The sequence below is a fragment of the Strix uralensis genome, chromosome Z, assembly GCF_047716275.1.
Source record: "Strix uralensis isolate ZFMK-TIS-50842 chromosome Z, bStrUra1, whole genome shotgun sequence".
Classification (NCBI taxonomy): Eukaryota; Metazoa; Chordata; class Aves; order Strigiformes; family Strigidae; genus Strix; species Strix uralensis.
Window position 1 is genome coordinate 1,807,501 of NC_134012.1, and position 26,910 is coordinate 1,834,410.

The 26,910-nt window shown below is 40.9% G+C and overlaps 2 protein-coding genes across 9 annotated transcripts in view; both read left to right on the forward strand.

Moving 5' to 3' along the window:
• The window catches only part of KIAA0825 (KIAA0825 ortholog), a 217,365-nt gene extending 211,501 nt beyond the window's left edge, over positions 1-5,864 (forward strand). For 2 of the 3 annotated variants that reach the window (XM_074855629.1, XM_074855631.1), the window contains one exon: positions 4,473-5,864. In XM_074855629.1, the coding sequence (XP_074711730.1) occupies positions 4,473-4,587 (115 nt within the window). In that variant the 3' untranslated portion in view covers positions 4,588-5,864. The remainder of the gene's footprint in view (positions 1-4,472) is intronic. The other variant, XM_074855630.1, reaches the window with a different exon arrangement.
• Positions 5,865-18,481: 12,617 nt separating this feature from the next.
• The window catches only part of ARB2A (ARB2 cotranscriptional regulator A), a 268,419-nt gene continuing 259,990 nt past the window's right edge, over positions 18,482-26,910 (forward strand). For 2 of the 6 annotated variants that reach the window (XM_074856309.1, XM_074856314.1), the window contains exon 1: positions 18,515-18,610. The gene's annotated coding sequence lies outside the window, so the exon portion shown is untranslated. The other 4 variants (XM_074856313.1, XM_074856312.1, XM_074856310.1 and 1 more) reach the window with 4 other exon arrangements.

Sequence of the window (26,910 nt, forward strand, 5' to 3'; positions counted from 1 at the left end):
TCATTTGCCAACACTTCCCTACAAGAGGACCTGAGATATCAGCTTTTCCGTAGGAAATAACCATGGTGTCATCGGTTTCTTTTTTTTTTTCTTCCTTCCATAGAGTTACGTCTGATGTTACATTTTCCAAGACATTAAGAAATGCAATAGATATCAAAATACTACATAAGGACTATTAGCAATACATAAAATAATACTATAAAATTTTATTAGGGTGACCCTTTCTACAAAGTGTTCCCTTTTTAGACATGGTTTTGTACAAGCTTTAGAAAAGGGCATGGTTAGTCTCTCAAATAATAATAATGAGATTTTTCAAAGTTCAGAATACATCTGAGTTGAATGGTATTCTTACATTCCATTTCAATTTTGTTCATGTTTATTCTTGGTTGTAATTTTTTACATCATTTTTTCCCTCTAATCTTTACACACTGTTATAACTAATGAACTGTAATAAACTCAGTAACTAATCAAAGAGGATCTGCTAAAGGAACCTTCTTAATGAAACTTCTTAAAATGTGGCAGTCCACTGCAGGTAAAATCTGTGTCACTTTTGGTAATCCCTTTACACATATTACTGTATATGTTTTATTTCTGATTTAATATAATACTGCTTTGGTATCAACCGCATATACTTCATTTTGATCTGTAACAAGCACCTAAATGTAATATATAGTCCCTATTACGGTTTTTTAAAAGTGCCTTCATAGAAATATATCTACAATTTACAAAATATTGCAACAGAAAATCAAAGCAGCAAACGCATCACCATGTTTTAAATCCAGCCCCGCTAAAATGTCCAGCATGCTTTTTAACAGCAGATGCACCGATGATCCTTCTCTGCATCTTTGCAAACACATTTACTGTTTCTTACCTTTTCAGTAGAGTGAAGACACAGAAGTATCACAAAACGTTGTCCTGTATACCCACTTATATAAATGGCTGTGTTCACGCTAATTATGAGCAAGGATGGCACATGGATGCATTACTACGGAAACCTGGGCTGGAATCACTGGATCTTCCTGGGTCACTGAATACTTCTCCCCTTGCACTTCGTTAGCTTGTGGATGTGCAAGCCAAGACTTCTTCCTCTCTTGCCTCTTATTTATGAGGAGAAACAGAAGCCCTCCCAGTGCTAGTCATCTTCTTTGACCTCATGATCTAAGGTGTAGGCTGACCAGCAGAAAACTTCAATGATTCCTGTATTTATCTGTGCTGACACGTTTTGCTCTATCAATCTGAAAAATATACTGCTAGGTTTTTCTCCCCTTGATTAGTCACATGCAACACAGAAAGGAACAGCATACAGAGAAAAGTTTTTAGGCAATTCACTTCAGGTGCACACAATATAGCATCTACGTTATTGGATATTTCAGCAAATTTTGAAAACATATATTTAATTAAATATTTAATTCTGTAAGTACACAAGTATATTGGCCTGAAAACTTGCAGTGCTAACCTAAAGATTACAAAGGTGATGGCATTTTATTCTAAATATGTGCTTTCTTCTAAATATAAATCTTATACTGAAAGTTGGTCTTTCTGGACACTCCGACTCATCTTATTACGGTTATCTGAACTCTAAGCAAAATGTAGATGAAGATATGATGTATTGGTTCAAATAATTCCAGTACCCTTTTGAAATGCTTATTTTATTTAATATTCCAAGATATAGCCAGACTAAAATAAAATATCTACCACCTATGTATTTGGAAATTTTCTCTAAGAGCTACATTACTAATAATTTGAAACAACAGAGTTGTGCGGGTTGGCAGTTCAACTGATGAAGCTTGTATTTTGAAAGTAATTCATGATGGTAATTTCATTCACATTCACATTACTTGAACTGGCTAGTTGGATTTGTACCAATTACTATTGCCAAAACAATTGTCACACATTTTAGATATGCTAGTAAAAACATGTTCCATTTTGGACAAATTTTTGAATAGTAAATGTTGACTCTTTTTCCACTCGAACACAAACACCTGATTTCTCATCCTGTTTAGAACAGCAAAGATATGCTGTGACCTTCTTGCTTACTGTCCAGTAGTCTTTTAAAAAACAGTATTGTCCCCAGACTTTAAGCATGAGAGTGAAAAAATTTCTAAATTAGATGAGGGACCAGGTGTTTGTCAAGCTCATTTCATAGATCTTTAATTCATGGATACTGTTAAGCGAATGCATAGAAGACGTTCTTATCCTCATTGGACCTGCTTAAATGCTTTAAAAATAGACTACTTTTTGATAAAATGATAATGTAATGTATTAGTTATAACTTGTTATAAAGTGAACACTAAAGAATGTCCAAACTGGATGACATTGAAGATTTTTACCAACACTAACACATTTAAGATTCAATGAAATGTGCTGACAAGTATGAAGTCACTGTCTTTAAAAGGAATCTGCTGATTTATTGTTAAGCTTCCATTAGCCAAGACTGGTAGATTTCTGTGTTATACCTCCAGCAATAACTGTTTGGAATGTATTCCATTTAGCTTTTTCAGTTGTCGTCCTTCTAAGCAAACAGCTCCTCTGCTTGAAAATATGCAACAAATCAAATTAATTAAAATGAATCAATTCGACTGGTAAAGTGGTGTTTCAGAATGACTCTGAGGACCATAAATTCAAATTAAGGCTTGCACGACTTCCTTCTAGGTGTGAAGAGGCTCTTTGGCATATTAGCAAAAGGAAAAAGGGAAAGCAGTCACCCTGTTTAACAGCGTTCACCTGGGATGCTTCCAAAAGTGACTGTGCTGAGGGTTCATATAGCCAGGCTTTACAACCATGTCATAAACCAGAGAATGAAGCAGACAGACGTAATAGCAATTAACTGTACCTAATGTTAACATTCAGATAAGGTTAAGTATGATAGTAGTCATATATGAGTGGAGTCATAGGAAGTTAATTATTGCAAAACTTTGATCATGGCCATACAGTGTTTATAATTTTATTTATCGTATGCTTTGCTTGTTCTGATACTTCTTCACTCCAGGCAGTAATGTGGGTTGTCAGATTCAGTTTTTAAGGTAAAGGTATGATGTATATATGCTAATTTATACAAGTTCAGTGCATATATTTTTCCTAACTGTCTTTTAACAGATCAGATTGTACTACAGAGCACTTGTTCTTTTTCTGGTTTTAGTCAGCTTTTAAATACAGTTACAAGAAGTGCACACCATGCTCTGTTGCCAGTAGCGATTGTTTGCTTTTTGCAAACATGGTGAATGCAATATACTCTTTCCACCATTCCGTATTATATTTGATTTATTCACCAGTCTAGACCCGTGTGTGCCTTCTGCTTTTCACAGTCTGAACGAGGACCTAACAAGTGTGGGGACAGGATTAAAGTATTGCTCCTGACATTAGTTTCCTAAAAGCAGCCTTTGTTCTGCTGCTCCTCTACATGTCTTGTGCTTTACAGGATCATCCTGTGGGTCATTTATAATCTACGGGATTTAATACTTGAAAATATCGTTTCTGTATTCAGTATTCATGCTTTACCTTTTGTCTTCAGCTGGTCTGAATGGGAAGCCTACACTTTATTATCTACTTAGAACAGAAAGAGATTAACATTAAAGGGGTATCAAACTCTTAAATATCCACAAAATTTGTCAAAAGAGATAGAGCCACATTGCTGAGCATTATGTAGGCATAATTAGAGTGATACAAAGTTTAGCTGACTATGTATCAGCACTATTTCTGCATTTATTATCCTGATTTTCTGCAAGGGAATACTGTGTGACTCTTCATGTTTTATATTTAATTAACTGCTAAAGAAAAGCAAAATCATCTTCATAGTCTTTCACTTTTTCAGTTTTTCTGTTTTAATGGTATTAGGACTTTATCCCAAACTAGAATTGAGTATTCGCATGGAGAAAGGGAAGAATGTGATATGTCGTTTATTTCTTGGTGTGATAGGTGTACCTGATGGTTAAAGAAACAAAGAGCCAGTCAGTTTTGTGGTATTTTGTGATATAGTATAGTCACTGCAAGAGAATGATGACCATTCACATTAAATATTTGGGTTGGAGATCACGCAGTGTTTGAGTTTTCACTGCAAACTTACACGGTGTTGAGAGCATCTGCTTACCTTCCAAAACCCTTGTTAGCTCTTGCACTGTTTCTCTGCTAGTTTTACAAGGCCTCCACCTCTACCAACGTGTCTGATATAAAACAGAAAAAGAAAGTACTATCACAATAAATATAAGTACGGTTTCGTGATAGTTTTGACAATTTGTGTCAATTGCCTCGTGGCCGTGCCAGTTGTGTGGGGCAAGATTATTGAGGGTTGTATTTTGTATGATTCAGTAATCTCAACTACCATACCCCACCATTGCGGGGGGGGGGGGGTGGGGGGGGGGGGGGTGGGGGGAGGGCAATGAATTCATAGTACCGAAGTTTTGTATTGACTTGCTTGTTCTAAAAACTGGTTTAAAACACATAAAAAAATGAATAAAAAGTTCTTTTTCTTTCAGGTGGGAGATGAAAGAAGGTGCAGATCTTGAAGACGAGGAGAAAGTTATGGTGGAACACTTAAAAAATGTTTATTTGACACAGAGCACTCCTACCTCAGAGGATAAAGAAGAATAATTACCTTGACAGGTTTTGGGTAGCACCTTTTTCTGAATTCAACATGATTAACTTAATGGCTTAGTTATAACTGACAAGACTAGAAAGCGCAGGAATATATATCTTGAGTAGGAGTTTTAAACTGAAGAATGTTCCCCTCTTATTGTCTAGTCACCCCATCCAGGCAGCAATTGTTCACACATGCATAAGGCGAGCAACAATATATGAAAATGTCAATGTCACAAAACAAGGAGGGTGTATCTCGAAACTGCGGAGGCATAAACCTGAATGACAAACCAAGAGCTGTTTTAAAAGTATAAAACTCACTCTGAAAATAATGCTACTTTGGACACGTGCTAAGCAAACACCCGTGCTACGCTTCCATCGGCCGTTTTGGAGTCAGCGTCAGCCTGCCCCCCCCCCCCGTTAGTGTCACTCAGGGACCTTTCCTCTCCCTTGGTGTTTGTGTTCTAGTTAGTCCTGCCATTAAACCACCCAAAATGGATTAAAAAGGACAGCTACAGGTCATAGGTCTGAAGTCCTTTTTGAGCTGCTCCAGGATGAGTGTGCTTGGCCGTTATTCCCAAGCAAAACTGCATCAGTTTTATTGCCCTCACGAATCCTAGTTTAGCATCCAGTTATGGCTTAAAAGACAGATTATAGAGAAACTTGTTAGCAGCTTTTAAAAGATTTGAGAAGCATCTTTTTATTTAAAAGAATTATTCACAGGCAGTGCTCAAAGGCCTACCTTAACAGTGAACTGAGAAAATTATGAAGAATGCAATATTTATTTCTGATAAATATAGTTAAATTTCAGTTTTCAAAGTAAGCCCTGTCTGATATTCAGATTTTCCAAATAGTAAATGTTTTTTCTTTTCAGTAAAAGTTCTTCATCAAAGACTGAAAATAGCTGGGTTAGACAGGTGGCTATTGTGACAGTATTTTTTATACAGAAGGTGTGGTTAGTATTTCCTTAGCTCTACAGAAATAATCCATCATTTTTCTATTTGTTTCTTGCACTGGAAGTCCAAGGGAACCATTTCCTCTGCCTGATGAAGGACCCTGGCAAGATCTTGCAACCCGAGCTGCAGCTATTCCTGCTCCCACCACACCTTCTCGTAGATGCTATTATGGACATAACTCAGGCCACTCGAATAGGAGGAAGGCACGTTTTTTCCCTAAAGATTTCAGCAGCATCATGGGTAACCATAACACTAACGCTGCTGTAGAGTCTAATCTGAAAGGTAGTTTTTCCTCCTTTTAATTGCTCTTTTTTTTTTTCTCGTGCATATAAAATACCAGACCATTTAAAATGAAAACAGGGACCGCTTCATCTTGAGAATCTCCAAAGGTCTTGTTACAACGCTGCATCAACAAAAGGGCTGTGAGGCACTGGTGCTTCAAAAATGCTAAAAATACTATTTAAAGAATAAAACAGACTTTCCTCTGCTGCTGATATAGTCATTTCCGATCATAAAGAAGTGAGGAAGTGTAAAAACAATTTTTCTTTGCTTTGTATTTCACCTTTGAAGATCAGTTGTGGTCTTAGGGCTTCAAACATGGCTACAGGGATTGCCTATGATGGCAGGTACGGTATTCTGACAGATAAGGCACATGTGCTCCAAGCCATACTAATAATGTGTTAGAGCATGTGGAAGCTGGAGTTTAGAATATTCTTCCTTATTTTATCAAAATCTATTGTGCGTAATTAACTTTTTTGTATAGCCGCATAAAGTGAATTTCTGTCTATGTGGTGAAACTGACTGAAATACTTTTTTTGAAAAAGCTCCCCTTCTGGGAAACACTTACTCCGAATAGGATAAACGCTGCAAGTGAAATGAGCTAACCCACAATAAAAACCCTCACTTACTCTGCAATGGGAATGTCCATAAGGGGAGTTATTCCAAACTGGTTATTATCCTTTAAATTCACAACACACCTGGTTCTGAAATAATCTGTAAATAGTCATGTTAAAAAAAAATAAATTCTTTATGCCTCTTCCTCCCTGCCAAATTAATTCAGCAGTAACCCACTGGGTTGCACTAGGACAATCTTGTCTTTCTTAGCAAAAGTATATTTATAATTTTAACAATGTGGAGGTGACAAGACAGAATAACTAGCCTGAATAAAAGCTGAACCTTTGCACAGTATTTTATTTGGATGTTTTTCTTACCCAAACCTATCTCTGTATATGTCTTTTAGAGTATCTGAATGCAAAGTAATGTGTGTTTGAAATTGAACTTGTCCCTCAATCCTGACTGAGAAATATCAGGGCTCGGTCTGTCGGCAGTGTAGCGATCCTATTAACTGACCTTCAGGGTATAAAAGAAACATCGTCTTGGCAGCATCAGTTATGTTGAATAGATACTTTTGCGACATTCACATTTGTTCAATAAAATTGCAGTAATAATAAGAGTTGTATAACTAAGATTGCTAAATAACATACCATTAATTTATCAAGACTGCTTACTTCAAACTTAAACCCTTAATTGAAGAGAAATGAAAGACACTTGAAAGAGCTGATCATTTTTACATTGTAAGGTGTGTAAAATTAGGAGTACTTGTATAACAGATTGCTGCTTTCTTTGGCTTCTCTTAATAAAACAATAGTTCTATATTCTTACAAAAAAAGTTCTGCCGATTCTAAGATTAATTTCATTTTGGAGAGTGATGGGTTCATAAAGCTGCAGTGTTTTGCTTTTGTATTTTATGTCCTGGCTCTTTGTCACTACTTGTTGATCCAAGAATGTCTCACATTTACATTTAGCCTCAATAAAAGAAGGCAACAGGAGCCAGATTTGCTGGCTGCAGTGTGGGCCCTGTGTTGCCTGACCACTGCATTCTGGCCATTTTCACTGCTCCTGGAAAGGTAGTAAAAAATAAGGATTAAAGTCTGTTGAGTCTGGGCTTGTTGGCTCAGCTGAATTAGCTTAAAAGGAAATTATTATATTTATAGCAATGAATTGGATCAGATAGCACAAACTAGGTAACTATGCATTATCACTAATGCTTACTCCTAATTCTCATTTAACAGTTTTTGTATGCTTAGCCTTTTTTACGAAACAGGCTTAAATGGGAGCCTGCATGGCATGGAATATCTCTAATTATATTAGTTTAGCATCCAGTTCAGAGTGCTCCAAATCTTAACATCTTGCTGCTTTTGAAAGGTAGTTAATAAAATCAGAAGCAGGGCAAAATTGAGATGGCGTTAATAGTAATGAAACTCAGAAAGGCAGGAGAGAGAGAGAGCGTTTCCGAAAAGATAGGCATTGAGACATAACCCTGCCTTTTAGTGACTGCTGCCCTGACAAACAGTGTCCCGTAGATCATGCTTTATTCCAGGAGAGGACTTTTGTAGAGACCGCAGGCAACAAAGCTATTTGTTCGGGAAATATGCACGGCGGCAAATGGATGTTCTCTAATTCATCTCTACATCCTCACAGCAGTGCAAGGTAGGCATGAGGCTGGCTTCTTCCAATTAGCTTCCTCTGACAGAAATATTCCATTTCCCTCTCAGCTGGGATACCAATTATATGCTGATATAAAACTATTTTATGGAACTCCTTAAAAATATGCGCAATCATTTTTAGTGACAGACACTATTCAAACTTCCAAGGCAATAGTCAAAAGACCGAGGAATTAGACCCATTGCCCAATTAGGCATGAAATGAGAGAGTAACTTGATGGCAACGGGGAGATTTCTAAGCGAGCACATAGATCTTGAGGAGGTCCTGGCTGGTGCAAAGCTGCTTCTCTGTAGTAACTGTCCATGCTGTAAACAGTGGTATGAGTGGAAGCAGAAGCTCTAAAACTACTTTAAGTGTAAGTCCCAGGAAGTGGGCAAGGATGAGCTTGCTTTTTGCTCTACCTTTGGACTCCCAACACTTGGGAAGCAGACTGAGCCGACTGACGTTGCCAGGCAGGCAGTAGAAGAAAAGTGTGCAAGGCCTTGAGCAGGTTGGGTATCACTGAGGGCCTTGTAATGCCCATCAGTAAAATGATGGAGGAACCAGATTATTCCTCTCTAGCAACAGCATTTGGGAATTGACTGCTAGCTATTACTGCAGCAAGTGAAACAATGATATAGAGGTGGCAAAAAAACACTCTAGAAAGCAAGGAATCATGCAAGCAGGCAAAAATAAATCCAAACCCTTTTTTCTTTTTCCTGAAAAAGTGATTCCCTAAGAAGCATCTCAGGAAGAACTGGCAATTACCAAGTACTAATGACATAAAGTGATCATCTGAATTAAGATTCATTGTCTAAATTTAGTAGATGGCTATCCCTAAACTGACAAGGAGCCACTCCAGTCATGGCTAGTGCAAATTTGATGACTACCAGATCAAGCCCTTTAGATCCATGACACCATCTGTGATTCTGTGAAAAAACTTCAGCCGTGAGTAGGTTGCAACCATCTCTGAGGAGAGACTTTATAGTATCTCCCACTGAAGAAAGCATTTTAATGTTAAAATAGCTCATTATCCAGTTTCTGCAGTAAATCAATCCAAGCTCCAACAGACAACAGCCTCAGTGTCTACACAGCCCTGAGTCCCATCCCTTCTCTTTCCAGAAATGAGGCAAAGAGCCGCATAATGGTGATCATATTCAACAGGTATCATCTTCTCCAGTTACTGACTCAAAGAGCATCCCATGTCTGCCATGACAAACTCAGGTTTCAAACTTTGTTCATGGTGGAGGTTTGCAGCAACAGCACGTAACTTTGTCTTTTCCTTTTCAGGACAGTTTTTTAGAAAAATAATCTCTTTTCAGCTCTCCCAATAAATAAACACATTGATGAAAACTGCTCCTGTAAAACAAGCACTCAGTCATTAGAAAACACCTGATAAATGATTACCAAAGCAGCCCCATGTGTGTTCCTTAAGACAACTGTTAATGACATGATCATATATATTTTGTCCCTAGATGAATTCACTAGAGGACAGAAATATGGTTACGCAACAATTTTCAGAAATTTATAATTACCTGATATCCAACTACTTTATTTTTTTGTCCCATAATCTGTGTTTTCTAAGTAAAAAGTCTAATAACGTTTGGATATTTGGTCTCCATAAAGAAATAGTATCACATAGCTCGTCATGTGTCATCTTGACTGTGTTTTGTATTCCACCCCAATATTGACTTTCAGGCATGCTTGAAAAACTTACTGGTTAGTGTTTGTTATATTTTAGAGTGTGGGTATTGCTGGAACGCAGTTATATATGGGGAGATAATTCATTTTCTAGACTAACTGTCATACAGACATAAAGCAGTGTAGGTCCTATGTGGGTAATTATTTCAGGTTTAGGGTTGTCTGAAGACTTATGCTCTTAACGTTCCACATGCATTTTGTAATATCTGTGTTTTCCCATTGTTCTAAGTTACCTGTGTTACCTGGGATAGTGGAAGCTATTTGCATGCATTGCTGTTTTTTACTTAAACTAATGCATTTTGCCCCAGGTTTTATTTCCTTTAAGTTCTCTGAACTTTTAATTTACACTTGGAAATCCATAGCACATCTGTTTTCACAACCTACAAACACTTACTTACATATCAACAAAGCCTATGCCTTCTCAAACCTGATAGTCTTAGAGAACCCAGAATTTTATAAATGTAAAATTCAAACCAACCACCTGCAAGGTTATCATTCAAGAAACGCAGTAGCTGTTTTCACTTGGACTTTCACCTCTCTGCACATTCCAGAAAGAACATCTTTAAGGAGCCATTTGCCTGTGCTCTGGACTCTTTATTGGTACCTTCCATTCTATATAATAAACATGACTTAAATGGGCTTTATTATGTAGATTGAGATTATGTTTCCCTCTAGAGAATGGAATGAACATTGGGGAGGTAAGAAGTTGAAATGGCAGGTGGTTTTTGTTCTGGCGTATGGACTAGCAAACAGATCCACAGTAAACCAGATGTGGCTTTGGGAATGAAATAATCTTGGCAGGAATGCTACCTGCAGGTATGTATTGAGTTCAGGAAATTGACAGCTGAACATGTGTTGTGAAGACTGTCCTCAGAGGCAAATGGATTAGGTCTCTTCAAACACCAACAGTTTCTACTCCAGTTAAGGCTCCCTAATTTCACACACACCCATCCACTTTATGGATGGACAGATTGATGGAGGTTGTTGCATTAATGCAACGCAAATGTGTACCAGGGTAATCATCTGGCCTCCTCTTCTCTCCAGACAAATAATGGACCTGAACATGGTAGACTGTTCTTCATTTCTGACAACTATCCAGGATCCTGATGGGCGTTACTGAGCAAGATGTACCTCTGCCAGGCTTTGGCATCAGCGCACAGATACCTCCAAGCTAATGAGTCAAAGAATGCGGTTTAATTTTTCATGTTTTGAAGGTGCTGTGTATGCCTGGTGTGGTTCTTGGATTTGTGAACCAAAACCGACCAGTCCTAACCCTTTTGTCTTCGTTGCCTCCCCTTCCCACCCTTCCCCAGCGTTGGCTCAGCCGTCAAGTTTTATGATTGCTCCTGCCGTTTGCTGATGCGGCTGCAACTACACCTGACACAGTATATACACACAAAGTCTACAAAATACATACGAAGCAATTAGCTGTCTCAGCATGCAGTGCGTACAAATGAGTGGTTCTCCAAGCCCAGTAGGGAGACACTTTTTGGTTAAACCTTTTGCATTTTAACCCTACACTCCTTGAAATTTGGGCAGACCTCCAATCTGAGAAGCTTCAAGGTGGGACATACCTGGTTATTTTGTAGGAGCTTGGTAGCTTGGGTTTGGTTTTGTTTAAAGGAGATGACAGGAAGGGGAAGATTTTTTTTTTTTTTTGCTTTTTATTATGCTTATATTGTTAATTCTATTGCTGTCGTTGCTATTTTGGTTTCTTTCCATCTGGAGTGATGATTGGTCAATACATGACAGTTACAATCTGCTTAAGTAGTTTGGGCATTGATAAAGCCACTGCGACTGCCAGTAGCAGCAGTAATTTGTGAGTTTAGTCTCTGTAAAAAGTGTCTATCATGGCAATAGGAATTAATTCAGTCTAAATCTCTCTACTAAAATGGTCGATCATCAACCGGATTTCTTAGTCCAGCTTTGTCAGGTCTCTCCCTGATAACCACGGTATTCCTTCTACGGTTAGAAGTGGGATGAACAGAAGAATGCTGGTACCTTATGTGCTGTGCCTTTTTAGGGATCTCATTTTTCCAACTTGAGTTCCAAAAGATGCACTTAAACTATATAACGGAAAAGGTACATGTATTTCTTTTCCATTTTATGTGTACACAAATTGTTTAGATGACAGTTGTACAATTTTTAAAAAAAGTTATATAATACCCTGGAGCAGTCATCTGCTCTAACATGCATAATTTATTCAAAAATCATTTGTGGAGTTGAGGGATTGATAGTTTGGAACAGAAAAATTATAGGTATGCTAAGTACGCTCTTGCAAAAATAAATCATGTAATCATATATTGAGATCCAATATTTCAAAATCCAAAGTACAATTAAATTGTTTGCACATGTAACAGCAGTGAAATAACTTTGCAAGGTTTACATCATAAACCCATATATCTACTGAGTAAATAGTAGAACACAGACCATAAAGTTCTGTCAATAGCATTGCTTTCAATCTTTGTTTCATTCCACCAAAACTTTTCATATCAGTCTGGCATTTTTTTGAACAACTATATACAGGACCAAAGAATTAGGAGTGGTAACTTGAAATATAGATCATATATATTTAATCTTTACAACAAATGCAAAAGCAGTAAGTGAAAAACAAAGACATAACAGACTGTAAAAACTCTCGAGAACATATAATGAAGCATAAGAGTGAATGTCATGACAGATTTATGTATGTTCGAGTTTCAGCAAAAACTGCTGAAGACAAATTTGAGAATATTTGTGTATCATACTTTTGGCACAATAGCAGGAACCAAAATAAATTATCCAGGAATAAGACATAAGAAACAGATTCTGGGTGTAAACAACAAGCTGAATAAGAATTTTGAATTAAAGAAAACTTTCAAGCCAAACAAAAGGTTTTTCAGCCTTGCAGAGCACTCAAGACTAATGTTGGTTTTTCATGAGTTTTCAGTATTTCACTTTTTTTTTTTAAGTTTCTAATTTAATTCTTGTGAAAAGTGTTTCTCAAAAGGTAACACATCATCTTTGTCAGGAAAGCTAACATTTTTATTTTTCATGAAATGCATTCTCTGTATTTATGCACTATACACAGTACACAAAAAGCCTATTCCATCGATGTCAAGCCAAAAGAACAAATGAAAAGAAACTACAAAGGGAATTCTAAAGAGATTTTTTTTTTTTCTCCCACTATCTTTTCTTTTGGGCTTAGCCTCAGAAGGAATTTTTGTGTCCCAAAAGACACAGGATAACTTTTCCCAAGAATCACACATCCTAAAGGTTGCTATTCTTGCATGCAACTGCTAGATGACAAGGCTGTGCCTTTTTTTTTTTTTTTTTAAACCTCTGGAAATAGCAGCTGTCATTGACCAAAATAAATGTTTAATTTTTAAGATTAAAAAAATTTATATGTTTTCCAGTTCTGTGTCTGACAAGAGCTGAGTTGAAGTTGCTCAGCAGTGAGGCCTCCATTGTGCAGACACATTGCTTGGCATTAAAAATCATCTTGCAATTTTCATAAAGTAGGTGACATGAGGGGTCAGTACGACAGAGCAGAAGTAGAATGCATTTTTTTCACGTGATTTTTCTCTACTCGGATAGCCTTTGCATCTTTTTGTCACAGCAAAGGATTCATAAACCGGATCACATCCTTCAATTTCAGGACTCAGTGTAAAGCTCAAGTGGAACAAACAGACCACTTGACATGTATTGCAAAGGTAAATCCAACCCATGTAAAATAAAAGTGATCGGTTTTGGCATACTTGTTACGAACTGCGCTTAAGAGTTTTAGCATGCTCTTAACCAGCAGCAATCTGACTGAGAACTAAAGACGTTAACGCTTCACACCGTCAGGTGCTGAAAGCAGAAACGTAGGTACTTCTGAAGAGAGGGCTGTGGTGTTCTACCAGTGCTGAACCACAGGAGGATTTAACAACTGCTTATGAAAGTTGCATTGCAGGATAGCTATTAAAATCAGACATCCTACTTGCTACAATCATCCATCAGCTGCTTCTAAAATCCTGCCCACCTTCTGTGTGTCATCTGGAGGAGATAAAGTTTTAATTGTGAGCGGGTGGTATAAAAAAAATGGAAAAAAAAGACAAGGCACCTTCTGTCATTCCAAATTTCTTGTCCTATCTTGCTTTCTGCTTCAGTGTCTTTGTGCCAGTTGAAGTTTTGCAGGCAGCTTTTAAAAAGACAAAAAGTATAAATAAAATCAATAGAAACAAATAAAATCTAAGACAACAAAGAGCTCACCATGAAGAATGTATTGCAGAGAATGGGAATAAAAAATACTACATATTGCAGCTTTTCCCCTTTTATGTTTTGACTCTTTTCTTGCCCAAGTTTCAAATAATTCCTAGTTTCCTTGGTATCCATTACCAAATTCCCTTTTTGTCTGTTTATTCTGCGTTTGTATCTATGACCTTAAGAGCTTCTCCCCTGTTCCCACTAAGCTACAGTATTATACATCAGAAGCTTGCGTTTTGGGGTTCAAAATGGTTTCATTCATAATATTTTCATTCAGCTTTTCTGTTCAATTTTTTGAGTTGATGAGGCTTGACATTTTTTTCAGCCATTTGAAATAAGCCTTGTTAAAGTAGTATTTATGTTACTGTAATAAGAACTGTCTTCAGACCATGATCACTTGTCATAGACACGACAAATATTTGGTTCCCTTGGTGTGCTCCTCTTTAGATATGATGATGAAGTCTTAAAATAACTTCTCCCATCTTCAACACAGTTCTTTTGAGTTACGTTTTTTGCCTCTAAATTAAAAAAAAAATAATAGTATTTTCATACCGACAGCACTGAAAATTTCATGCTCTGTCATGCAGGCTGCAGCCCTCGGTGAGAACAGCTTTTCTCATCTCTGTGCTGCAGACAGATGCTCGCGGAGCCACTCGCCCAGGTCGGTGCCTCCTTCATCAGTCGGCTGGCCTGCTTATCTCACGTTCCCAGCGCATCCCAGGCCCCTTCCTCCCAAAGTATTTTTAGTTTAGTGGCTTTCTTGAAAAGTCTCTGGGTCTTGTTTCTGAGTTTGATTTATTTTTTCCCCCCTCTGTGCTGTTTTCAGTGCAGTGTCGCCGCTGTTTCAAATGACTAGCAGTTGACAATTTTTCTCTTTGAAACTCCCTCTCTTTCAAATTCAATTTCCTAATTGCTTCATGGGAAAGGAACACAGTCTCTGGCCTTTGTTTTATTATTTATAATTTGGGAGGGAAAAAACAAAGGCATGGTAACAGAAAGGCCTCCTTTAGGGATCAAGTCCAGGCAAACACATGATAGATGTCTAGTTCGTTCTAGAAAAAAAGAGAAATGCCTCTCTCCTGCAGATCCATGACCATCTGACTGTTGGCTTAACCATTTTGGCAAGAGACAGAAAATCAGGTATCGTGAGGTCTTCAAGAAATCTTAGTGTCCCTAAAAGAGACCTCTTTGCTCCTCATTTACCCTAGCTAATGAGTTCATAGCCAAGGTTTTCTGTCGGTACCTGATTTTTAACTTTATGCTGTTAAATTTTATCCCATTTCTCTCTCTCTAGTCAAGATCATTACTCATAATACCTTTCAACGTAGTGTCATCTGCAGATTTCATGGATGCACATCAAATTTGTACCTCTGTCTCATTTATGACTATATTGCACAGATTATGTCCACAAACTAATCACAGCTCATTTCCCTCCTGCCCAATAACTGCTTTTCAGCTTAGGCTTTTGCAGTCTCCTCCTCCACATCCACCTTAACAGGTGATTCTGGTCTGAATTATCATCACCCCCACCTTCAGCAATATCCCCCATGGGGAATCGGTTCCTTTACTTCAGTATAGATTCATCAGGCTGTTAATTTGACTCTTGTGAAAGCGACTCTGATCATACTGGAGTGACATACCTGCTCTGGGCAGCACCACTCAGCAACGTACCACGCTTTCTATTCGTATCTGCGTTCTCAAGTGCGTCAAAACCTGGACTAACTCTGCATAGTATTGAGTAACCGGGCAGTCTAAGGGGAGTCATCCCAGCTGGGTATGAGTTGGCGCAATCCAGCTTATTTGGACAGAATTTATACAAAAAGGATGGTTTTTTCTATGCAGTTTTAACCTCTTCGTGTTCCCTACTCTTCCTTTTCAATCACGGAGGCTATCCCGCTTTGAAAGACAACGAAACAAACGCTGAATCCACCCATCAGTTTTAACTAGGTCTGTAACCTCCTACAAACACACTGGCAGTCGTTAACAACATGCAGCCCAAGATCGTTTTAATTACACGACCACATACTCTTTTTGCAGGGGGCTGTTGTTTCATACACCACACGGGATGAATAGAATAACCAACAGTTTGATGCCTTGTTTTCTTTGAAAGGCAGCTCCATTTACCAGACACAGGTAAAATCCTAGCTTTTGAAGATGTTTTCCATTTCTGCTGCATCTGAGTGTTTCAAACTTCAACTTGACTTCACATAATCCACATAAGTAAATGACATTTTTGCTTAAATTGGGAACTGAAATTAAGGCAAAGCAGTTTTAACAATCCTGGATGCTCAGTCGAAAATAATGCAGACCTGACTTTCAACATATCTGATGTTCTACAGCACCATCTTTTTCAGATGTAACTACTCACAAATCATATTTCTGCAAACTGAACTGAAAAACCTTACTGGACATTCAGGAAGCAACAAATAAACGCTGGGCTTACGTAACATACCTGTAGCCATCTGTGAATGCTTTAGCATTAGGAGGGATAGAAGAATGAAGAATAAAACAGACACAGATTTCGAAGAAGAATCAGAACACTCTGTTTAGGTACACCAGTACCAGTATTTTTGCTCTTATGAGCCTGTAACTCGTATTACTGTAGATCACAGAAGTCCATAAAGACACCAGAACTCCACAGTCCTACATGCAAACAGAAGATAAAAGTCCAGCTTCCAGCGAGTAAGTATTTACCACACACCACCTCTGTTTCCTCTTTACTGCTGATATTTGGAATTTTGGGGTCAGTCCTCTAATGAGACTTGGAGACCTTCCCTTTCAACCTGCCACCTCTCCAGAATACCAAGAGCTTCAATTCATGGTCAATAGTTCTTTGCTGTTCAAGTATCTCCAAAACCACTAACCCCCCCACGCCCCATTTTGATAAAATTTTTCCTCCCTGAATCCTTCTCTGGACCTGTAATTATAAAGGGCTGTATCAAGATCACAGGCAGAGCACTTTTTTACCTGTACTTCTCACACAAGCCACCCCTGAAACTTGTTCCTGACTCCTACATTCTACCAGTTCATTTTTGTTGTTGTCTGGGTTTTGGGTTTGATTGTGGGGTTTTTTTTGGTGGGAACTGCAAGAGATGGAGAATGATGGTGAACCAGATAAGACCCCAACAGAAAACACTACTTTTAACTCGAGTCAGTCCTAACCAGGTGCACTTTGCAGCTCAGCAGTACTTGCGAAGAGATGGCATGAACTTCGAGTGGGAGGCTAGGGTTGCTTACATCAGTACGGTTACCAAAAAATGCTGATGATTCCCAACCCTGACTTCTTCTGTTCTGCTACAGATCATAGTCAGAGCTGATGGGCTACACCTCAGTCACAGCGCTGTCGTATGGCATCCCAAATGTCTCATCAAAAGACAAGACCGCTAAGCACCGCTTTTTTCTAACAGGGGAAATACAGGAAAAATACAGTCTCAATACATGGGGGGCAGAATAGCAACCGTAATTTGTAAAATTTAAATAGATAAGTTCTCCAAGTCATTGTAGTATCTTCTGCATTGAAGAAGAAAAGCATTTCATTTATTCCTTCCTTGGGTGTTTCAGAAAGCCACTGACAGGAGAATATACAACAAGCTTGCTGCTTTTGGTCGTAACAGAGCAGCTGGGAGCAACCTGGATGAGAAATGCTTTCTCTTCTCCCATGAAGACCTGTCCCTGGCTCTAGCTGAGTGGATTGTGACCCGGAGCTAAGAGGGGGTGCAACATTTGAGTTGCATGCACGGTGTGCGTCCCATCTGCGTTGTGCTCACGACAGGAACAGCTCACAACCTTCCTGTGCAGAGCCACGAGAGGTGGAAAACTCCACTGAGCACCTGCGTAACACAGTTGTTTGACCAAATCTGGAAAGCTTTTCACAGGAACGCCCCTGAAATAAAGCTTGATGCGTTTCCTCTTGCTATGGCAGGGCAAGGAAGCAGGGACTGCTGGCGCCAGCCGATGTTTTAGTACAGGCCAACGCATCGTATTTCATAATTCATGTATTTCTGAATATGCCTCAAACCCCTGGCACGATTTATCCCAAATCATTTCTTTTTTACAAATTCCCAAGCTATCAACAGGAGCACTCGCCAGTGGAAACACGACCTTCCCGGCCAGCTCTACCAGCCCACCGCACCCCGAGATGCCGTTACCCGCCCGGTCCATTCCAGCTCAGCGCTGCCCGCCGCCTCCCCCGCGGGGACAGCACCACCCTGACGTTATTCCGACCGAGCTGCCTCAAAAACAAAAAAAAAAAAATAAAGAAATAAATAAAACCGCTTCCCCGGGGGAAGCCGAGGCCGCCGGGCAGAGCCCTGACAGGCCTCCCCGTAGGCCGCCGAGTCCAGCGGGGCAGCGCAGGCCCCGAACGCGGTTTTTCGGCCGCGTTTTGGCCGGAGGGGGCCGAGGGGATGCGGGGAGGGGTGAGGGGAGTGGTGAGGAGGGGGGTGAGGAGGGGGCGCATGAGGGGACGAGGCCTCCGCTGCCTTTCCCGCTCCACTTCCGGGTTCCCCGCCGCGTGACGTCACCGCGCGCGGACCCCGGAAGTGGAGCCGGAGGGGGGTGAGAGGGGGGCGAAGGGGAGGGGGGGGCGGGTGGTGCCAGGAGCCGGAGCGGCCGCGCGTTCCCCGGTGACGGCGCCGCGCCCGCCCCGCCCCGCCGGCGACGGGCGCCAGGTACGTGCTGCGGCCCGGCCCCGGGCAGGCGCCCGCCGGGGCGAAGGGGCGCGGGGAGCGGCTGGCGGGCCCTGAGGTGGGAGGAAGAGGAGGAGGAGGAAGAGGAGGAAGGGGAGGAAGGCGGGGGGGGGGGCGCGGGCGGGCGACTGAGCTTCGCCTCCGCTGCGGCGAGCGGGTGGGGGCGGCGGCGCCCGGCCTCCCCTCGCAGCCCTGGGCCGGCGGGGCCTGGCGTGCGTGAGGCGGCGGCGCTTGGACGAGGAGGAGGAGAAGGAGGAGGAGGAGGAAGGGGAAGGGGGCGGTAGCGGCGTCTGCCTGCGGCCGGGCCCCCCGCGCTGTCCGCGCCGCCCCCGTCCCGGGGCTCCGCGTGGCGGGAGCGGGTTTCAAAGCAGAGCGGGGCCGCCCGCCCTTGGGCCCTTGGGGTGGGCGGGGGGACGCGGCCGCAGCCTTCACCTTCACGCCGGGACCGGGCCCGACCCCCCGCCCCCGGGCCCCGCCACGTGTTGGCACCTCCGGAACGGGTGGCCGGTGTGGAGAGTGAACCCGAAACGGAGGATAACTGTAACCGCTTCTCATTTTCCAAACAGTTTAAAGCATATTTTTCTTCCTCAGAGTGCACGCTCGCAGCCATTGCTGCAGCTTTTCGGTGCTGTCAGCCGCCTTCACAAAACAAGACTCGTCAGTTTTCTCTCTGACCTTTCTGTAAAGCTTTCTGCAAGCTTTCTGTACAGTCATGAATGACTAAAAGTGACTGCGTGAGCCTAATTCTACTGACTTCATGACGTAGCTGGGCTTCAGTGCTCATTTTCATTCCAACTCTTGCTTTCCTAGTTATACCTGAGTGGAAACTACTTTTTGGAGTGAAGTTTCTCATAGTTGGTCTGGCAGCTTAGAAAGCCGCATGGAATGTTTGTCATTTCCGAGTTATCCAGATGTAAACATAGGGAGAGAACTTTTCAGTTTAAATTATTAGTGTTGATTTCTGTTTGGCAATGGGATAACTCAAAATTCGTTATTCTGAAACATCAGAGGTTGCGTGTCTATAGTTCCTTTCAAAAAACCATGCACTTCACTTTTTAGAGAAACGTTGGCTTCTTTTTTCTTTCAAAGGTAAATACTGAACCTTTTGATAGAGTGTACTGCGTTCCTCCCAGATAGTTAACTTTCAACTGTGGCATCGGCTTAATGAGTCCTCACAAAATGTAGCACCCACTTTGCACTGTTTCTGCATGAAGTTTTTGGGTAAGGAGTTTAGGCAGTTTGAATAAGCAGGTCCCTTATTCAGGACAGACCTTGGTCAGGATGTACCATCCCTGGCAAAAGAGGCGTTATAAAATCGACAGAGATTACAAAGCTAGCTGGGTATCTTTGGTCTTAACTGCACAGTGACACAGTAAGAGGAGGGTGGTGACACTATTTGCCTTTGAAGAAGCGTAAATACCACTAATACAGCAAAAAGGTGGTGTCCGTTTGGTAATCGCTGATGTTTTCTTGGAATTTCTTGGAATTTAATGACACTGCGGGTGGAAGAGGATGGCAGCGTGTTATGCTGCTTATGGTAAAGCTGCCTGATGATAGCATATTGGTTAGAGAGTGCCTGTGGGATGTTAAAATTAGGTATTTTGTAAATATGTAGTAAAAGGTAAAAATGCTGTTGTGTAGGGAAGACTAAAATCTTAGTGGTTGAAGATACTTAACGTCACAGAGGGTATCACAGAGTGACACCAGTGTAAAATACAGGAAGCACCTCTTTCTGTGCTCCTCTGGGTTTGGAATTGAACAGATGTGGCGTTCTGAGTGTTTTAGATATTATTTGACTTTCTTTCAAAAGGAGATAATAACTCTTCCTTACCGGTGAGAGGTACTGGCCTTTGCAGGGTCACTCTGGGGAGAAGCCCCAGGCGGTGGCCCGGAGGTCTGAGGTGCCACCCTTGGTGTTAGTCTGGGCACTCCCCAGCCCGCCCCAGTCAAAACATGGTGGGTTAAGACAGGTGTAGTATTTATAGTGTTTAAGCTGACCTGGCTCTTTTTGTCTGAAATAGGTTAGCAGATGCTGGTAGGCGTAGGAATGAGATGAAAACTTCCAGCAGGCCAACAGTACGGAGCAGCTGGAGGCGGACAAGGGCATCATCATTTCAGAAGCATAGTGCACACTCAGAGTGCTGTCTGCCTTACTGAAATACCTCTAATTATTGGAGTTTTCTCACCAGTGCCTGGATTTTGTCCGTTTTCTTCAGATTGCTTTTCCAGTGATTGTAGCCAATTACGAGTGCATGTTAATCTGCTAGTTGACTTGACCATGGTTTTTACTGAATTGCCTTTTATGTGCTAGTTAGCTCATGTTTGGGAGAGCTTCTCCTTATAATTACTCAGTGGGGATTTGTCTGTTGGTCTCTCTTCTTTTAAGTTCACAACCTTATTTTTTTTTTCCCCCTGAAGACTCAGCGCTGACTTTGGAGGTTTTGTCCATTCCAGGCTCTATAGAAAAAGTTCTGAATGCGACTCTATTGCTGGTACTTTGAATTTGACCCACTGTTCCTTTGGGGAACAATGTGCTGTGGTGACTGAGGAGTTTTTTAGATTTACAATAGATTCCTGGAATTGTTTGAAGTAAAGCATACACACAAAGAATGAATGGATATCTTTTTTAATTTTTTTCCACTCGCTTACTGAAACAAATTGGTTAACAGTGGGCATGAAAACATCTGCTTATGAAATTTAATGCTGCCCTATGAAATTTTTTTGTGCCTTAGAAGAGACTTTTTTTTCTCTTTATAAGTGTGGCCGTACATGTGTCTGTTTAGCTCGTAGATCAGCTTCACAGATTTGCACTGAGTGGAATTCCTGAAGTACAATTTAATGGGTTTTAAATGGTTATTTTTCATGGATGTTGTTCAGTGTTTTAAGGGCTGTGGTTAGAATGTGTGTTATGTATATATACACAGTTTCTTATTTCTGAGAGGAAGACCCTGGAGTGTGGACTCAGAACTTAACGTTAAGCTACTCAGAGTGTGCCTTATGCTGTTGTTGTAGTGTGACCAAGTCTTATGGGAAGGTGAAAGGATACAGCATTCAATTTTGTATAATCCTTGCCTTTCTGTTCATCTCACCATCAGATACTTATTAGTGCCAGTTTTGGTAATGCTTTTTGGTTTATGGCTGACTGCTTCTAGGAATTAGGCTGGGACCCACAGGTCATTTCCCTCCAGCTACAGACCCTCTCTGCTGTTAACAGAGGGGCCAGGGTGCGTTTCAGAGCTGGTTCATGTCACATCCCCACAGCTGGAAGGGGCTGCGCTCCTCTTCCTCCTGCCCCGACCTCCAGCCGTGTGAGGGATGGACAGGCTAGCTGCATAGTGAGCCAGGTGAGGAAGCTGATCCAGGGCGAGAGATGTAAAATGCTCCTTTCTCGTTGCATCAGCTCGCTCTCTAGCACGAGTGCTATCATCAGAAGGGATGTGGGATGGTGGCTGGGAGTGGAGAGGAGGGGCTGAAAGTCTTGTATCTGGGCTTCAGCGCGGCCTGAGTCACCTTGTCCTTGAACTGACTGTGGTGAAAGCCCTTCTACCCGTTTCCTGAGCAGTCTGCTCCTGTGAGTTAATTATTAATGATACTGCTGGTGAGGATGGTGTCCTGCGCTGTGAGCTGGTGCAGTCTTCATGTAACTGCTTTTATTCCTGTTGCACTCTCCTGCAGAGTATCAACTTCCAGCTTGAGGGAACCTCTCTGGTACTGCAGTTTGTATTCTCTTGAGCGGGTATCCAGAAGGATGAACCACGTAGAGGCTAATTTTAGGTGTTTCTGCTTTACAGTTACTGTAGCTTCTCTATTCTTCCAGCTTCCTATTGCCCAGCAGAAATTGAAGGGCACCAGTCTGTGCTAAGCCTGCTATACAGACATTTGACTCTTGGAAGTATTGATTTTTAATACCCACCTGAAATAAGTATTGTTTTAGCAACTATCATATTAGCTCAAGCAATATATTTACTATGGTGTTAAATTTAGGAAACTCTTCTGTCAGCAAACAGTTTTTTTTTCTCAGGCAGGCAAATGTAAGAAAATGTTCTTTATCGTATGTCTAGAAAGAGAGATGGTGGTGAAAATAAGAATTGGCTGACCTCTTGTCAGTTGGCCTGCAAATTAGCCAATTCCAGTGTTGACTGGAAGCAGATCCATACCCGAAGCACCAGTGATACTGAACGTTAGTGTTTATGTTTCTTGATGCTTGTGCATTGAGTCAGGCCCATCATACTACATTGTTCAAGTTTCTGTGGTTTGTTTTCTTTATTATCAGTTGTTAATAAGGATGTTTTCCTGTTTACTGCCAATTTCAAGGCAAAGTTTAAGCTAATTTTTTTTTGAGAGGGACATACTGAAAAATGTTTTTGACTGTATTGAAAATATTCTTGATTACTCTTAAGTACCCCTAGGCATCTCCAAGATGTAGATAAGAAATATGAAATTTAATAGGAAGATAGCTTTGGAAATTGTGAACTATTTCCCAAGACAGCCAGTCTGGATTTGTCTGAATTATAAGCTTCATAAAGTTGCCATTTTCCATTTGCAATTAAATCTTTTAAGATATTTGTTTTGAATTCTCTGGACATTTCAGCTGCAATGTACATACTCTGCTGGCCTACTGAGCTTTCTTCACCGTGTCAGCTTTATGCAGCTTGCATGACGAAAGCTCCGGGTGGGACAGGGGAAAAACGGGTTCTCCTGTTTCTCGTCATCCCTTAACTGAAGTATATTTTGGCTTAGGAACAGGCATAGTGGACCTCATTCTTGGTTTATTTCTGCTACATGCTGTGAATTAGTAGCTCGGTTGTACCTGCAGCCACTGTATACCTCTGTGCTCAAAGGAAAACGGTCTTGGTTTTTAGATTAATAACTGCTTGTCTGAGAAGACGGACAAGGCAGTTCTGGTGGATCTTGTTGTCAGCATGCTAGGTACACTCCAGGTTCTCTTGAACGTTGCATCAAAGACCAAGCCGAACAGATAACATAGTGGTTATTGTTTCTTTTAGGGTTTTGCAAGCCAGGCTCCACAAAGCCTCGAAATGCTGCACGTTTGAGTAAATGTCATATTTATGCATAGCACCATTAGTGTATAATACATGCAAATCTTGGTCTTGTTTAACTGGAGAAGATGCTAAACCCTATTCTTTCTTTGCTTTCTTCCTTCTTGTCGTAAGCACTAGAGTATAACCAACCAACCTTGAAAGCATCCAGCTTTTTTTCTGACAAATGAGCACGTAATTCCTCTTGCAGAACATGTGTGTTATAAACCCATGTTAAGAAATAAGATGTTGGGTAAGTGGACTGAATTTAAATAAAAACAGGCACCACAGTCAAAAACAAAACTGGAAGTATTTTCAAAGGAGAAATATGTTAACAGGAAGACTTGGTAGTGAAAGAGCCATTATATAAAGGCATTATGGAAATACGGTGAAATGAAGAATAAGTAGGTGTGCTCATGCACACAGTCTGTATCTCTCTTGAAGAATAATAGTCCGTGTAGTGAAAGAGTATCTCCCCACTGAAGCATACGATTAAATCTTGTGAAATAAAATCTGAACGACTGGGAATTGTGTATCTGTATATTGATAACTCCCAAGCTGCAAGGCTGTGTTAACATAGCTGCCCACCTCCACATCAAGGAGAAATATTTCGGAGCAAGCAGAGCCATCAAAATCAAAGCTGTTATAAATGCAAACTCGTGTTTGAGATGTGCCAGTCAATAAGTCAAAAATCAGGAGAGGTTTCATGATACTTTATTTTAAATGTTTGTATTTTGGAATAGCAAAGTTTGAAATTTAGAAGAATAAACTATTTTCTATCACAATGATCATTTATTGAGTCCTCCTTTTGCTTTGTCTGTATTTCTTTCTTGCCCGTGTGGGCAAATCAGGCTAAAAAGTTTCCAGGCGGCAGCTGTATGTTCCTGCCTTGTTCTGTCACCTCCGTTGCACCAGGTAATGAACCGAATCTGAGAATTGATAAGTTAAAAGTATGCTCTTAAAAAAAAGGAGGGGGGGTGAGGGAAGAAAGGTAGGTGGTTTTGACTCAGATCAGGTCCCTGTTCTGGTTTAACTCAGATCTGATTCCCTGAACCGGTTCACTGTGCATTGCTACAAACAGTTCTGTCAGCACAGCTAAGGGGGTAGCGTGGGCAGGGGGTGGGACCGCTTAAGTCGTTTTGCAAAGATATGTTTGGGAATATGTCCTTTGATTCTAAGACCTGGGGGCAGGAACGGTCTTTGTTCTCTATTTGTTCTCTGTGACACAGTGGGGTACTTGTTATCTGTCCGGATGAAGTCGAACACAGCTTTCCCTTGAGTTGGATTTAACATTTCTCAGCATAAGAAATTGTCCTCAATTTTTAGAAATTTCAAGCATGTTCTGATAATGGCAGCATGAAAGCTCCAGGTTATCTCACTCGGTGTTATGTCCACTGTGATAATGAAACTTTTATTTCCAACAAGATGCAATAGATGCTTAAGCACCATGCTATGTGAGATTTCGTATCTGTAGCAAGCCCCAGCTAGTATCCTGACTTGTACTTTATTTCTTAAGACATGATTTTCTGTTGTCAGTGACTCAGAAACAGACAATGACATTTTTGGCACACAGTGCCATTTGTTCTCCATTGTTGCTCTTTCTAAAGAGGTTATATCTTGATTTCTAGCATTACATTCATGTGAATCATCCCACCAACTTCACTAATATCAGATAGGTTGAACGTATGTTCCTGCAGGAGTGCTTTAAGTTCTTGCTCATTATCTTCCCAACATCATTCTGTGGGCAATTAAAAGATTTTTTTAAAATTTTTGTCTTTTCATTCTTTGTTCTGTTAGTTCTGTTCTCCTTGTCTTTCTTTCTGGTGAATATTTAAGTAGTCATAAAAATCAGGATAACTCCCTAAGGAGTAATCGTTGAGAGGACCACACCAAAATAACCAGGTTTGAATTCCTGCCTGTGTGAGATAGTTGGTCAAGGGAGGAGGGGAGGAATAGAAATACGCTGAGGTGTGAAGTCCAGTTCTTTAATTATAGCAACCCATACCTTCATTTTCTTGGGATGAGAGAGATTACCTTGTTTGTATCAGACAAAAATTGAATTTTTCAAAGCTAGTAGCACATTCCTTTGAGAAGCTCAGATTTTGCCTCCCCAGTGATGTCCAGCGGAAACATTTAACAGAACATTGTTTAGAAAATTCCTGGGAATGACAGTCTTTAAAGAGTACTACTACTAACAGCAACATAAGAAAGCTTTATGTGTGTGCTGGTGTTAAACTATCCAGCTTTCCAGAACAGGACCATGGTATAGATAACACAGTATTTTTTCTTTGTGTGCTTGTTCTAAATTGCATTTATCTGCTGTTCTATAGCAGTATAGGATAGCAGATAAATACATTTTAATGTTTTACTTTATGGGAAATGCTGGTAGATATAACCCCCTATAAAAATTTACCGTGAGGGTGATTGACCATGGGGATGGGGCCCAGAGAAGTTGTGGAATTGCACGTGTTCAGAACTTCTCTGGACAAGTACCGAAGCCAGCTGTTCTGGTAAAACCTGCTTTTTCAGATTGGACAAGGGGACCTCCAAAGGTCCCTTCCAGTATACATGATGCTGTGGTGCAGTGCCTCTGCGTTTTGGATTGGAAACACGATATTTGGCAAGGCCTACTTTTGTGTCAGGTATCAACTTCGGTTTTATTATGTAAAACTCTCCAGTGATCCTACCTGTACAGGACGTGCTGTGCCCTTTTTGTTGTTTGGACATGTCTACCAGCACCACAGAACAACCAAGTGTGCTTGTTCCACCTGTGATCGCTGTGGTGAGGGTGACCAGGAGAAGTGGACATCGGGGACTTTGGTCTGAGGAAAATACTCAGTGGCTTTGTTATTGCTGTGCTCGTTCTGTTATGGCTGGATGAATGAAACCAGGGGACTGGAGTAGAGTGGACGCGGGGAAGTTTGGAAGGAGGAATTGAGTTGGCAGTATCTCTGTGAAAGCACTTGAAATGAAAGGACGAATGAGGACGCCTTGGGGAGGGGGTGGGATGGCACTAGAAGCCTTCAGGGTGGAATGAAGCCAAGTGGGACTGGGAGCTTGTGAGAGAAATAGGAGAGGATGATTGAGAGGCACTTAGATGTGGGGGAGGAGGAACTGAGGATGGCAGAAACATTAGGTTCATACTTAAGGCTCAAGAGAGGAGGGTCAGACAAAAAACTGAATAACTCCTTACCAAGTGAGCACCTTCATTCTGTGCATTGACAAAGGCAGAAATGCAGTGGA